This window comes from Histoplasma capsulatum, genomic scaffold, assembly GCF_000149585.1.
Source record: "Histoplasma capsulatum NAm1 scaffold_2 genomic scaffold, whole genome shotgun sequence".
Taxonomy (NCBI): Eukaryota; Fungi; Ascomycota; class Eurotiomycetes; order Onygenales; family Ajellomycetaceae; genus Histoplasma; species Histoplasma mississippiense.
In genome coordinates this window covers 1,243,478-1,258,571 of record NW_001813981.1, presented here as the reverse complement: position 1 = coordinate 1,258,571, position 15,094 = coordinate 1,243,478, and the positions used below count along the sequence as shown (strand labels likewise).

Here is a 15,094-nt window from a genome sequence, read left to right as displayed (position 1 = left end):
TCCGGGGGTGGTTGCAGCGCTGAAATACGTACTGGCAGGCGCAGCCATAGCATGGCTGAGGGCCGCGAAGAACAAGAGGAGCGATGAAAGTGATTTCATTGCGTTTGCGAAAGGGTTTACAGAACTCTTTTTGCCTGTGAAAGGTGTTGTATGTGTCTTGCTGAGGTATTTGCGACTGGTGGGATTCGACGGATTGAAGATGGATTAAAACACAACATATTTATTGTTTCACGTTCGACAGGCTAACGCTTCTCTACCCTACGTGGCGCTTGGAGATAAACATGCCAAGTTTTTACAGTTGTTTCGGTGAGCTAAATGGAGCAACAAGCTAGATGTCCTGGCCACCACCATATTACATATAGGTCCTTTGTTGAAGACGAGTTGGTTACGGATTCTGATCTCTGGTTCCCCCAACATATATTCCCAGGTTCAGAGTCAGAGGAAGAACATCAAGAGCCTACAGGGTCAACATGGTAACCAATGGTTTTGTCTAATACCGCTTGCCTTTGCGATCTTCATAGATTGGCTTTTTTTGTTTTCCTTTTTTTAGCCTGTCTCAGCCAGGGCACTGTATGAGGACGTCCTCATCGGCAGCTTAGGCTGTGCCTTATTATAGTTAAAAAGCTCCCGTGGAGTAGGGGCCGGGGGGACTTAAGGGGTTTCCAGCCCAGTGTTCCACCATTTTTCTTTCCGCTTTTTATTTTATTTTATATTTTTTTCTGGTTTCCCTCCTGGGATTGCGTCCAAAGGCACAAGACAAGTGGGATAGAAGTGGGATAGACTTCGGTCTTCAACTTGTCTATGCGACATACAGAGTGAACAACCACCAGACAGCAAACAGGAAACAGGTCAGAATATTTTTAGGATCTGGTTAAAAGCCATGGCGGAGAGGCAATACCTTTCCAAAATTCACTCATATGAACAATTTCTTGTTGAAAATTTCATGCCGGACCACACAGTATATATCCAACGATTCGATAGTTCATATTCCGTACTCGAACTATATTTAGCCCGGATGCGGAGAGGAATATCCATGATTCTAGAGTTCAACAAACGAAAAGCGGTAGAAAAGAATGTGTGGCCAGACGGGCCATAGGGGCTGCAGGGCCTAGAACTATTTCTTCCACCATATATCCTCACCCAAACAGTTATTTAAAGACCAAGATTCTCCGCAGCCAGTTGAGAACTCTTTGCGGCGTGGATTGAGCTCCGTTCGTTACAACCTGTTTGCCTCCATACAGACATGCGGGACAAGTGTAAAGAAACAACTTTTAAGACCTATCGACACGAACAGAAGGCCAGAGCCGTTGCTTGGCAGTATTGGCAAAATTATGTATGAATCGGAATAGTTAGTAAGTAGTAACAACTTTATATTCGATGTTCACCCTATGTAAAAGCTATTAAGCGCCGTTGTATGTACGGTTTGAATATTAAACAGAAGAATGGCATAAAGCAGCCATAGAAACGGAGGGAAAACAGGTAATTACAAAGAAATTAAAGGCCCGTGGACAATGGGTGCAGTGGGTATTATATTGCACAATATTTCTGTTTCCCGCAGGATTATCACTTCCCTTGCTTTCAAAGGGTTTTCTCGGGACTCTGGCGGTTACAGAGTTTTCCATGTCCACACAGGTTGAGCCAGGGGATACGGAGATTGTAATAACGCGCGAGAGGGGAATACTACATAGATCTCAAAGGAAGAGAACGACAAAGAGCTTCAAACTACACCCTATTTATTGACAATTCCTCAAGTCACCTCCAGGGCCCTAGACAGCTGTTTATTTAGTTGTTTCCTCATGATAGTTTGTTGCAAGCTTCTCCTCATCTCTGACACCGGTCTGTTCAAGCAGTGCTGCACGGTGGAAGTCAACCCGTGTTTTCCAGGCGGGAGTTCCGATGTACTTGATGCCATTTGGGTCGGTGAAGATCGATTCAACTTCCTCAAGTGTCTTACCAGCCGTCTCGGGAAACATGAGAAAGACGTGGATGAACATGGCTGCACAGAAAACGGCGAAGAGAATATAGGTCCTCCATTGGATATTGACAAACGCGGGGGGAACGAAATAGCCGAGGGCAAAATTAAAAGCCCAGTTGGAGGAGGTGGTAAGAGCAACGGCCTTTCCACGGACGCGTAGAGGGAACAGCTCTGGTGGATAAATCCATGAAACAGGACCCCAGGTTGGAGCGAAAGACGCGACAAACAGATAGGAGCACGCGATGACAGCTTTGCTGGGAGGTCCACTGATTAACCAGGATTCTGCTTCGATGGCTCTGTCTTCTGGTGCAGGATGTCCATACGATGCAAGAAGCCCAGCGTTGGTAAAAAGCCAAATCATCATGAAGAGGGCTCCGACTAAGAGGGTGGGACGGCGACCCCAGCGGTCAACCCACAGGAGAGCGGGAATTGTCATCACGACGTTGATGACGTATTGGATACTACCAGAAACCATCAGGGTGTCTCCTGTGAGACCAGCCATTCCGAAAACATATCTAAAATGGAGAGTAATTAGCAGAACCATTCCAACGGTGAAGAACGAGTCACCACAATGTAGCTGCTGGATGTCCACTAACGTGATATAATACATCATAACATTCATGCCAGTCAACTGACTCCAAATCTGTGTGAAAACACCAACATGAGTGCGATTGATCATGTTTGGTTTAAGCAGCTCAAGGTAGGTGACATCAGCATTTCGTCGTTCGAATTCGCACATCTCCTTGATCTCTTCGAATTCGCGTTGTACGAAAGGGGAGTGTGGATCGCCTTTGCCGTGCACCAGGGTCAACACCGCAAGGCAATCATCCCAACGGTCTTTGCGAGCAAGCCAGCGCGGTGATTCAGGCAGAGGAATAAGGCCAAAGAAGAGTAGGATAGCTGGAATCATTTGCAGGCCCCACGCAATCCGGAAACCAGCTGGGCCATCAACTTTGCTGCATCCATAGGAGATACTAATCCGATTTATTAGTATTAATATTGTAGGGCAGAGCAAGGGACGTAGGAGAACATAAGGGGATCATATGTGACGCGAAACTTACTAGAACATAATCATAATTCCCCAAGTAATAGCCCATTGTTGCGCACCAATTAGCCGGCCACGTTTAGAGGGAGGCGCCAGTTCTGCAATGTAGACTGGGACTTGGGCGGAGCAGATACCGACACTAAAACCGTTGATGATACGGCCAACAATCAACATGGCGATATTCTGCGAGGCACAGGTGATTATAGAACCGATGACCCTAGTAGTGAAAAAGGAGGGTCAGCTAAACATGGCCATGCGATTTACCTCTTTCCAACACGCGAAAGGGGGTTAGGTAGGACAACAACCGACCAAATAACTGCGCCAACCATAATGGACTTCTTGCGACCCAGGATATCAGACAAGAAGCCGGATACAAGTGCTCCAAGCCATGAACCACCAGCCATGGAGGCCGTGATACCGCCTTGAACATCTGCCCTCGGGCCCTTGCATTCGGTTTCACCTGGCCCAGCTTGATCGAAATAGCAAAGATAGTTTTGAGTGCCGATAATAGCAGACATGGACGAGATGTCGAAACCGAACAAGCCACCTCCTATCACCGCCACAGCGGCAATCAGGTAGATATTCCCATTGAGAGACCCCATGTTGTGTGCTGTGCTCCCTTTCTCCCGAAAGGGACAACTGCTCAGGTCTGTATTCTTGGTGTATGTTTGGTTGCAGCCAAGTGTGAACACCAAAAAAAATAAAAAAAGAAAAGAAAAGGGGTCAAGGTAGAACAAGCCCAGCTGAAGGGGGACTAAAGGTGTTTATATACCTGATCGAGCCGAAAACAAGCTACGGGGACGGGCGCAACAGTGACACCCGCCAGCCTGGCGTGGACCTCCGGGCCTTCTTGCGCAACTGCTGCACACACGCCAACGCCTGACGGAGGTATATACAGTACTGTGCAAGGCCATTGTCTCTGCATCAACAGGGAATCCTCGTTTTCAGAGTTGCTATTTTCATGCCAAAACAGCCAAAGCCAGGATTCTCCAGCCTCTCCTATTTGGATCGACGTCCCGTAAGCCACTTACAGGCTAGCTGCCAAACCGTCTCTGACCAGTAACTCAGCGAGCTCGAGCTAGCTGTGGGCCTGTGGCCTCGTCGGATCAAATTTTTGTTTCTTAGCTCTATCCAGCGTAAGCCCGCCAGTTTTCCCCATATTTTTAACTAACATTTGCCAGGGAAAGCCAAAAGAGGAACTCCTTCAAAGCTAAGGACAACCAGTCTCCGGCTCTTGGCCTCCAGGCCATATTGCCGACCCCACTTGAAGACCTTGCTACAACTGCGATCTGTTTACTTCTTTATTCGAAGTTAAGAGGGGTGTGTGTGGTATCTTGTTTGACAAGCTTCAGCCCATCCCGGAATTCCGTGTTTAGCTTTGTGAATGAAACAATTCAACATTCAACATCCTGAACAAGTTACTCGAGTATTCATGGTTGCTAACTTGGTTGTTCTTGTAGATTAAGTCTGTATGTTCACCTTTCGTTCTTGGAATGCTGAGGGCCATCGGGAGAATATTTCGGGGTTACCATGGCTGTCAAAATCTCCAAAGGAAGCAAATGTGCATGTAGAATATCGCAGAAACAAGGTTGCTTAGTGCTGTTACGCTAGTTAGACCGCATTTAGTCATTATATATTGACCAAAGCGCAAGTACCGGACCTTTGTGGGAAAAATGGGTTGGCCTGGTTCCGAGATACAGACCCCAGAATCACCGTTCATGTTAGTACGCGGGTTTTCTAGCCAAGCCTCTAGAGAGAAGCCCAAGCAGGACGGAGCTAGTCACCACCTTCAGGTAAAAAATCAAGGACTAATCTGCATCCAGGCAGTGCTTGACCCAATCCCTTGGGCGAACTGGCTAACCCTGTGCAATTGCCAGGTTCGCGAGGACGTCAAAGGAAAGCCTGGTCATGCGACAAAGTCGCTTTGCCAAGGCTAGCTACCAGAGCCCGTTCCAGTCCTTCATATACAAAATATCGAGCTGACCATCTTGCAGGGTTCACTTGGGATGTTTCGCCGAAAGCTCCGTATTGGCCAAAATGACTGGCATTGACAGCCCCCCGCAGGGAATCACTTGCCAGAAGTGAACTCACCGTCCTATCATGGACTCGAAAAATTCCCGTTGACATTTGGAGCGTGTCGGGAACTGATTCCCTGCCTTACGGCAGCTTAAGAAGTGGTATGGAATATCATTCCGTTACACGGCGGGAAGGAAAGAACCATTGAAAACAGGCGCATTCTTTAAGACAAACAATCCAATGCGAATAAAAGAGGGCGAAAGAGCCGAATAAACCTGAAAATAACGGAAGTCAATGGCGATATCTGCATACCGACACTGGACTTTTATTTCACCTCCCCAGTAGTATAAGAGGCGCTGAGTCCATATTCATAGTTCAACAGATCTTTGGCGTGTCACCCACGCCAGTGCCCGCCAGAACTGACGTTGGTATCTCGTCCACAAAATTTGTCGGTTCCCCCGCCTTGTCTTCGCGCTTATCCCAGTGCAAAAGTCACTTGACGATGCGGGGAACGGGTAGTTACAAATCAAGAATGATGATTATTATGACAGAAGTGGCGTTGACCGGGGCCGTTATTGTTATGCAGCCAACTCTTACCATGTTTACTTGCACCGCGAGTGGGGGTATGCTCATCCTGTTCATTTTGGCCACGGCGCGCTTGGCCCTACTGGTACCCCAAGAAAGCGTCAAGTGCGAAGTAGGTTTTGTTTGTGATCGTCAGTGTGATTCTCCCGAAGGGCTCGAGAAACGGATCCTTCGACCAGCGATTCTTCTCATGAAACACGTCGAACTTAACTCCTCTCTCTCTATATTCCAAGGAATTCCTGAGGCAAATTATACATTCGGGTGATGTGTGAGAATTACTAGTTTCCTTGTCCGAAACCAATGCTGAAAACTTCCAGGATATCCAGCACCTTGAATCTTTAAGATATCTTAGATATCTACGAGGATACTTCAGAGATTTCACAAGGGTATCATATAGCCCCGCACTTTCTAATATGCAGAAGTGACTTCCACATAGCAGTATTTGCTTCATGTTTCCATGCTTTAAAAAGATGTCTTCGTCAAATTTGCGGGGCCATAACTTAGAACGGGGTAAACTGCCCTTCTCCATCAGCGTCCACAAGTCCTCCTCCGTCGCTATTTTCAACCGTGATCAGCGACTCGACCCAAAATTCCAAATATGTCAGATCCCACGGGGCTGCCAGAAAAGTAACTAATTGATAAATACTACAAAGGCATCCATTTTGATTGGGATAATTATTTTCAATGACGCTACGAGCCAGCATCCCGCCGAGATCTCCAAAGCTGGAAATTTAACCCGATATCGTGCCCTTATCCTCGTGGCGCCGTTCAAAACCTGCGATGCACATGCAAAATGACGACAAATCAGGAAAGGGAAATGAAACATGGTAGGCAGCATGTCCTGTGTACGGTGCATACAATCACTTTTCACATGTCAGTTATACCCAGCCTCTGATTGAACCCTTGAAGCCGAATTAGCTGACAACTGATGCTGCATAACTAGTGGTGAGCTTGGACGAAGGAGTACACCCCGGGCTCATCCTAGTAGGGTTGCCCCTAGGTTGACTCCGGCCAAGTCATAAAGAAGCTTGACATTATTAGGGATAAAATGCCGAAGAAAGCTGACCATACAGCAATTAGTCTAACCTTTTTATCAATCCATTCCCAAGCCAACACGATTCCATGTCTTTCATTCTTCTTAGTCTACTCCATCGTTGGCTCTTTGCTCAATGCGCCAACCTAACGGAGTACATCTGCTGTCCCTTGTCCAGATGTGAAGAATTTTGAACAAGGGTTAAATTTGAATGCTGTGCGGACTTGATATTCCTCTCTTCCGCTCTTCCGCCGAGATGGCTGCTGCTGGGGGACCTTAATGGTTGATCTTATACGCAAAATGGAGTATTTTTCGGACTATCCGCATGTCGGGGGTCCGGAAGGTCCATATACTATGGTATAAACCTGAATTTTCGTTAGGGTCACCCTAATATTATAGTGCCATTCTAACGTTCATTCTGGGGTGGCGCGTCTCAAATATGCCCATAAATACTCCGTACTCCGTACGCTGTTGAGCAAAGAAAGCTTCTCATTCTTCTTACCTCTGTCAGTACCTCCGTACACGATTTCTATACTCATTCTTATTCTATTCTATTAATCAAGATGGACTTACCTGCTGTTCTTGAAGCTCCTACTACACCTTCAGAAGCCCCCACCACCCCTACAAAGCGATTAACCCGCGATCAACGTCAAGATATCCTCCTTCTTCGCAGTCTTGAATGGACTTATGAAAAGATCTCCAATCATCTTAAGATCACCTATCAAGGAGTTCAATACACATGTGAACTTGGTACAGCTACTCCTAAGAAGCATACTGGCCGTCCTAGTCAACTTACTGAGGAGCAAGTAAATGAGGTTATAGAGTTCATCACAGCCTCCAGAGTCAACCATCAAATGTCATACAAAAAACTCATTGTTGTTCTTCATCTTGAGATCAATGAGAAGTGTCTGGGGAGAGCACTAAAGATGAGAGGTTATTCTCACAGAATAGCTCTAAGAAAGCCACCTCTATCCATACGAGTGCAAGATATTCAACTTCAATGGGCATTGGAGCATCAAGATTGGACCTTTGAGCAATGGATTCTTATACTTTGGACTGATGAGACTTGGGTTAAATCCGGCCGTCATACAAGAACCTGGGTGACTTGCAGGACAGGAGAAGCACTTGATCCTATCTGTATAATAGATAAGATTCAGAGAAAAAGAGAGTGGATGTTCTGGGGAGCTTTTAATGGAATTACAAAGGAGCCCTGCTTATTCTGGGAAAAGGATTGAGGAACCATCAACAAGGTAAGATGATTGATTATATTCTGGAAATAAAGCTAATCTATTCTTCTTCTAGACCTCCTATCGCGAACGTATAGTCCCTCTTATTCATGGATGGATGCAAATGAATCCTGGGTTGAAATTGATGCAAGATGGAGCTCCAGGGCATGCTGCAGCAGAGACTTCTCAAGATCTTCAAGAATGTGGAATCACCCCTATAGATTGACCTCCCTATTCCCCAGATCTGAATCCAATTGAAACTATGGAATCTTATGAAGCAGTGGATACAAGAGAATCATGGAAATGAAGATAATCTTTCTTATAATACACTAAGAGAAGTGGTTAGAGCTGCTTGGGATGCTATTACAGAGGAGCAGCTACAGGAACTTATAGCAGAGATGCCAGCTCGTTGTCAGACAGTTATACAGGCAGATGGTGGTTATACTAGATATTAATATGATTTTGATTCCTCTACAGAGAACAGATAATGAGAAACACGCTCAACGCGAGAATGCCATGTTTACCCCCCAGAATGAACGTTAGAATGGCACTATAATATTAGGGTGACCCTAACGAAAATTCAGGGTTATACCATAGTAATCTGTAGTTGGACTGCCGTTCAATTTCGGCAGCCTGGACGCTCAGGGGAAAGATCTGATCTCCTTTTTTTCAACCCGTTTAATTTTCCCCCGCTCGCCCCAGAAGGTAGGGGCTAAAAGCGAGCCGTTTTTACAAACATCCCTAATCGGTGTCATTACTACAATCACTCTGGGTATTCGCTCCTACCTTCTCCCTCGCTTCTCCAGTGGTAGAAAATCTTTCTTCTCAGCTCCTCGGCCTCCAACCGATGGGGAACAACTGAGCCAAGCTGCGCCAGAGCTGCGCAACAATCTAAAGGGTAGCACAAGAGGAAACCTTTGCTAAAAATAGACCCGACGGCGAGGGGTATGCATTTATGTAACGTGCCCCAAGGACAAGTTTGAACTGTGCTTAGTGGAATTGTTCTCGGAGGAAGTCTCGGTGAAAGAAGGTGGGGGGAGAAATCAGATGTTGGCACAAAAGCACATACAATTCCAGAATGACCTCGCAACTGTATAGCTAATCGCTGGCTAGGCTCTGCTTTACATCTGCAGCCCAAATTTCTTTTCCAGGGGTAATTGGGGGCGATATGCCTATTGGACTACTGTGTAGAATGCAGGTGTACTGAAGGGTTTTTATCATCCCCTGCTGTATTCCATATCCATTGCTGACTCGGCGCCCTAATCCTTTTACTTTATTAACCTTTCTCCTTTTTTTTTTGGCCTTAGTTTTCTGATCGAGGATATTGAAGATTATGTAGTGCAGACATAGACTTCGTCGCCTCTATCTGTCCCTGTATTATATTTCCCACTGCCATTCCTATTCTATCTCCATATCTAACGATATGCCTCCTCATTTCAGCCGTATCGTTAACATCACGAAAGTGTCAGAAGATGAAAAAAAATTTGTCCTGTCAGTAAATCGGTCAACGCGAGAGGATACTTTTCAGAAAATGTGTCCGCTTGCATAGGATGGCCCACCGGATAATCATGACGATACAAGGCTTTCACGGACTATCTGTCGTCGTTGGCATCTTGGGGTATGTGATGCTGAAACGTCTATGCTACCATGGGCGCTTGTTTTCATGTGTTTTCCTCATTGACGCTGAGATCACTTTCAACCCCATATCCAGAAAAAGAGCCAGGGATGTCAAGACACCTGTGAAATCGGGTAGTTCCCTTCCCATTTGCGACCACGAGGGCCAATTGCAGGATTCTTCCACTGCGGAAAATCTTCATCCTCCAAGCATTTTGAGTGGAGAGAAGGGTTGTGGGTGGTTGTTCCGGTTCATCCTGCTCCGCTTTAGAAAAGAAAATCTGTTGTGGGATCTCTCCCGCAATGTGGTATCGAAAACCCGTATCCCAATCCTGCAGCATCGATGCGCCCCTCCCATCATGTTATGGAAACTTAAACGTCATATATTCCATCTAGACGTCGAAGAAGTCGTCCAAGGACCGGATGAGACGCTAATTTGCCCTTCCATGTCCTAGCTGCTCACACACCGCGCCACAGGAACAAGACTGATCTTCGACCTAGACCTGTCCAAGGGCGCGCGGAACCACATAATCCCCGCGGCGGAAAAGGATACGCTCACCTCACTTTTAGCGTTGGGGGGCGGGGGGGGGGGAAGGGGATATAGGAGGCTACATCAGATAGGATAGCTTGCTGGATGAGGTACATGCCTGAATCAAACGAGCAGCAATTCGATAGAACTCAATAACTATAGCTGCACAGCTGTATAAGCTGTATATCATTGAAAACCACTTTGCGACATCAGTGGGCACGAATGGGAGGCGCTGCGTTGCCCAGCGGCCCGAACACGTATCTGACGGATGCAAGACTCAAATGTTCGATTTGAATCTTCTTCCGCAGGACAGGGGCGGATGAGTTTCCGTTCCCGTCGTCGTCGTCGTCGTCGTCGTCGTCGACTCTCGTTGGTGCCACTGCTAGCAGGTTGGGAAAAGTGGCATTGGAAACGGCCCTGGGCCTCTTTCCTGCAACCATAGACTGTTGTTTCGGAAATGGTTGGAATACTTGAATGGTAGCGCTAGATATTTCGCCAACTATGTGCTGGTACCATTATGGGGTACGCATAGCTTAGCGCGTGGAGTAGTAGCAGTAGCAGCAGAGCAGCAACAGCAAGAAGCCATGCGCCATGTCGAGGGAGAATCAAACCTGGTGACGAGAAGACGAGAAAAGATGTGACATATGTCCTAAAATTTCGTCTATAAAGAAGAGGATGTCGAAGCAAAGTTGGGCTTTTGAATACAGACAAACCCAAACCAGGCCGATAAATATGTAAGGGTGCTTCAACTAAAGCAAAAAAAAAAAAAAAAAAAAAAAAAAAGGAAGAAAGAAAAGAAAAGAAAAAGCATAAGTAGTCATCAGTTTTGTTACTCTGATCGTACACGCAAAAAGCATCTCTATTGGTGTTCTTGACTGGGCGAAAGCTCAGAAACCACAGCAAATTTCTGTGTATTAAAATAGATGGTATTGATATTGGGAAAAAAGTGTAGCGATCTAGGGCCTGTTAGAATTAAAAGTGCCACGTAAGATTGTATTGCTCATTCTCCTCAGTCTTTCATAAAGGTAAGGGAAAGGGCAAAACGAAAGAAAACAGAAAGAGAAAAATGCCGCATAATGACAGAATGGGAACGCAGAAAGGTATATTAGAAACTGGTGAAAAATAAACATTTAATGTGTCACATCGCGGCCAGGGAGATGGAATAAAAACCGAGAAAACCAGATGCCTGAATGAAAGAAATGAAACAAGAATAATAAAGATATCCGGCCTGATCATACAAGCTCCCACTCCGCAATACCCCCAAATCCCATTGCCTTCCTACCTACACCACGAAGAAACTCCTCTCTACTAAGGCCTCGCGTATCCTTTAGATCCCCAAAGCTCGTTACGCTGTAGATGTGTAGTTTCTGTCCAGGCACACCCAAGACACAAGGGTCAGGAACATCGACGTACCAATGGTCACCACCACCACCTGGGTCAGATCCACGGACATAGTGGAAGGGTATGTACTCTTTCCCGCTCCCGTCGACACCATTAGCGAATAAAACGAAAAGACACGGCGCGCGGATGTTGCTGCGTGCAAGCGTCCAGTGTTCGCAGATGAGGCCGAATTGGAAACGTATTGGGCCGGGCTGGTGGACGGCGATCTTCCTCGACCGTGGCTGAAGAGACCTCTCGCCAATTCCATGCTCTTGCTTTATACCGGTGTATAAGATAGGAGGTTCGACGCCATTTGGACAAGAGGGGTTGATGCTGATGTATTCCTCCCAGGATATACTTGGACGGCCATCATCTCGGTAGAAATCTCCAGGGTTCGCTGGGAAATGTTTGTTGCCGAATTCATCGTTGGACATGGTGAAATATTCTGGTGTGAATTCCCGGTTGTACGGCTGGCCTTTGCCGCTGACGTTCCCGGCACCCCAACAGCTGTCGATAAGCTTCCACTGTCCATTGTCAATCCGCACAACGTTCCACGCATGGTTTCCATCGTATGGAGGTTTCGGCGAACCTGGGGCGAGTGGAGTGTAGCCGTAGCCTTTGCCATGACCTGTAATTACTCGCGCCTCTAATCCAGCAAGCGTTGCCAACCTTTCGAAGAGGCCAGCATACCCTTCGCAAACAGCTAGCCCGGTGGTTAATGTGCTTTCTGGCGTTGAAGATTTCAACTTATTGTTAAAGAATGCGTCGACATTATAATCGATATTATGGTGTAACCAAGTGAATATTGCACGAGCTTTGTCGGTGAGAGATGAGAAGGGAGCGGTAAGTTGGTTGGCCAACCAGGAGAGATCTTGTGTAGGAAGAGATTGTCTTGGAAATCGTGCGGCATGCGAATCTGGTCCGGAGAAGTCACGACATATCATACAAACTGTTGTTGAGCCAGTGCTAGAGGGCGAGGAGCAAGAAGGCATTCGTGGTTTAGTTGCCTGTATTTTCGACAAATCAGGGCGAGAACCCAGAGGAATTGGAGGCGGTGAGCCACTGGCTTTTTGTCCATGTGTATCACCATTCGGAACTAGCCCATGATGTATTGAAGCATTTTTCAGAGTAGCGAAGGAGGATTCCCTTATCTTTTCAATAGCCTTGAATGACGGGGCAGGTGGCGGAATTTTGCGCTGGGGTAATTGCGGCGGGGCATCCAAATCCTTAATTGCAAATTTCCGCGGTGGGATTGCCGGTAGATCATTGGTATTGGATGAATGCGATCGAAGCGGCAATTTTGGTGTCAGAGACGAGAGAGATGAGGAGGATGTCTTGCAGTTGCTATCAAGCACCCCCAAAGACGATCGAGATTTCAGCGTCGGGTTCCCATCTGTATTCGTATTTCTCTTTGGAGGCAATGGGGGAAGTGCAGTTTCTCCCCATGCTGGGGCAAGCTTGCGAGTTGTTAAACTTTCAGTTGATGTGGACCGAATAGAAGGCGACTTGCCATTTCCTGAGGAGCTTGTCGTTGCCCTTGTCGATATAGAGGTGGCGGACAACGAAGAATCTCCTGAGTTTCTGCGGGTGTGTGTATCGGCCGGTTTGCGCGGGGGTAGCGCAGGTGATGGCTCCCCCGTAACTTTTCTCGTAGGGAGAGGAGGCGGTGGTTTCCTTGGCTTAGTTGTCGTGGTAGGTGACTTCTGACCCGTCCTTGTAATGGATGGAGGTGGGAGTATTTCCTGGTCTCTGACTGGGACGGGAGGGGCACGCGACTCATTTGCTGGCGCCACGTATCTACCGGACATCGAAGGTCTTGAGCCAGGTAAATCTGGCCTAATTTCGTGAGGAGGAGAAGGAACTGGTCCTCGTCCAACATGCGCCTGGTTCAAGGCCGCAATCCGCTCCTGAATTGTTGCCATGGTGGTTGAGATATACTGATGCCCCAGCACCTGATGGGAAAGGGCAGCAGGAACGCACCACAACGACGAGAAATGGCGGAAAAGGATCTATTATCAAGTTTAGAGACCAGATGCCAGATTGCCGGCTCCGATGAGAATAGGAACAAAATATGGCTTAACGATAGAGAAACGAAAGGGTTGTTGGCCCCGAATTGAAACGGGGATTGGGAACGGCAGAGAAGATGGAGGCGACAGAGGACGGAAATGGATCTTCTCACCCCGTGCGCATGCCCGAGGCCATCCACGGATCGCCACAGAAAAGCATCGACAAAAACAAGAATAAGAATCCTAAGGAGTCGGGAGAAGACGAGCAGCAAATAAAGCACATAATCCGCCGGTGCCCCACAGGGCTTCTTGGAGCAACAGTCAGACATCCGCAGCACGCTCAGCCAGACGGCTCAGTTGGCAAGCTTATTTCTGGGGCCATTTTTGGCTTGTTCTAGATGGAATCGGCCCCGGCCAAAAAGAGCGCTAGCCATGAAACAGTGTCCGCAGTAGCACCATGGAAGCCAGGGAGAAACGCAAGGCGAAAACGAGAGATGGTTTCAACCTGCAAATTGTTCGATGGTTCCACTCCACTCCTTGCGAGTTACAGCCAGGGAAACAGAAAAGGTTGGCAAATCCCAGCCCCTGATTCCAACCTTTACTTACGCTCATGCACATGTACTGTACAGTGCAGCAACAATTCGCAAGCAAAGTAAACTAATATTCGAAATAAATCATTAGACCATAGCCTCCCCGTTGATATGCACCAGCAACACGACAATCCACGCTTACATAGGCCCGCTAAGTCAGTCCCAGCCATAGCCCTGCATGCAGCCCTAATTCCGAAACAAGCGCTTCATCCGTGGTTCAAGTAGCGGGATGGAGGCAACAGCTGGTTCTGGCACATGGACTACGGAGTGGGTTGCATTCGGTTTCATTAGCTCCTTGTTTCGGGGTCATTTCTATTCAACGGATTTCTACTCCGTATGTAGATCGTGAATGGGCTGCCGATTTAAAAATAACTACATAACCTGGGTGGTGATTACTCGTTTCATTTGGGGCTCAAAAATAGGTTGAACAAGAGAGCCGAAATGGGGACGGAAGGTATGTTCCAACGCTGGGAAAAGATGAGTATTGCTATGCCTAATACTGCTCCGCCAAGCGCCGTTTCATTTTCTTTTCTTCGGTTTCTTTGATGCCGGATATATAATTTCCTTCTCGGCTTTGCAGAGGGAGGTTGCTGAAAGCGAACGAAAAAAAGACGGAAAAAAGAAATCGGAAAAAATGAGAGAAAATGACACAAGGAAAAAGAGAGGTAAAGAGAACGGAAAAGGAAATTACGATAAATATGGATAAAAAAGACAAAAGGGAAAGAAACTCTAGAGGTAGAGGAGACCGACGTGTACGGGCCGCCGAATATGGCCGAAGCCAGAAACAGAAATCGCAGAATACAGTTAGGAATTAAAGCGAAGGTGAGAAGAGAGAGCAAAGGAAACAAAATCAGGAATAGGAAGAGGGGAAGACAATCAAAACAGATCAAATTCCTCGAACGCATCCCAATGCCAAAAGGAAAAATGAAGGGAGCCCAGAACAAGGAATCCCTTGCTTGCAGGCACCAAAAAAAAAAAAAAAAAAAAAAAAAAACCAGAACAAAAACAAAAGCAAACATTTGCTTCCGGCAACATCTACTCATTGCAAGGAGAAAATGCGTGAGGACCATCGAATGTCCTCTCTGCCTCTTTAAC

The 15,094-nt window shown here is 46.9% G+C and overlaps 4 protein-coding genes across 4 annotated transcripts; 2 read left to right on the top strand and 2 right to left on the bottom strand.

The window, feature by feature from the left end:
- Positions 1–1,778: 1,778 nt before the first annotated feature.
- Positions 1,779–3,622, bottom strand: HCAG_02464 (hypothetical protein; the record flags this gene model as incomplete). Its single annotated transcript, XM_001542243.1, has 4 exons — positions 1,779–2,490; positions 2,572–2,949; positions 3,037–3,237; positions 3,285–3,622. The coding sequence occupies 4 exons, from the start codon at positions 3,620–3,622 to the stop codon at positions 1,779–1,781; spliced, it is 1,629 nt and encodes a 542-aa protein (XP_001542293.1).
- A 3,595-nt stretch (positions 3,623–7,217) lies between these two features.
- Positions 7,218–7,758, top strand: HCAG_02463 (conserved hypothetical protein; the record flags this gene model as incomplete). The annotated part of the gene is made up of 2 exons (XM_001542242.1): positions 7,218–7,460; positions 7,642–7,758. 2 exons carry the CDS (start codon positions 7,218–7,220, stop codon positions 7,756–7,758), a joined length of 360 nt encoding a protein of 119 aa, XP_001542292.1.
- Positions 7,759–8,032: 274 nt separating this feature from the next.
- On the top strand, positions 8,033–8,804 carry HCAG_02462 (conserved hypothetical protein; the record flags this gene model as incomplete). The annotated part of the gene is made up of 3 exons (XM_001542241.1): positions 8,033–8,083; positions 8,358–8,418; positions 8,488–8,804. The coding sequence occupies 3 exons, from the start codon at positions 8,033–8,035 to the stop codon at positions 8,802–8,804; spliced, it is 429 nt and encodes a 142-aa protein (XP_001542291.1).
- Positions 8,805–11,255: 2,451 nt separating this feature from the next.
- Positions 11,256–13,325, bottom strand: HCAG_02461 (predicted protein; the record flags this gene model as incomplete). The annotated part of the gene is made up of 2 exons (XM_001542240.1): positions 11,256–11,373; positions 11,437–13,325. 2 exons carry the CDS (start codon positions 13,323–13,325, stop codon positions 11,256–11,258), a joined length of 2,007 nt encoding a protein of 668 aa, XP_001542290.1.
- Between the last annotated feature and the right edge of the window lie 1,769 nt (positions 13,326–15,094).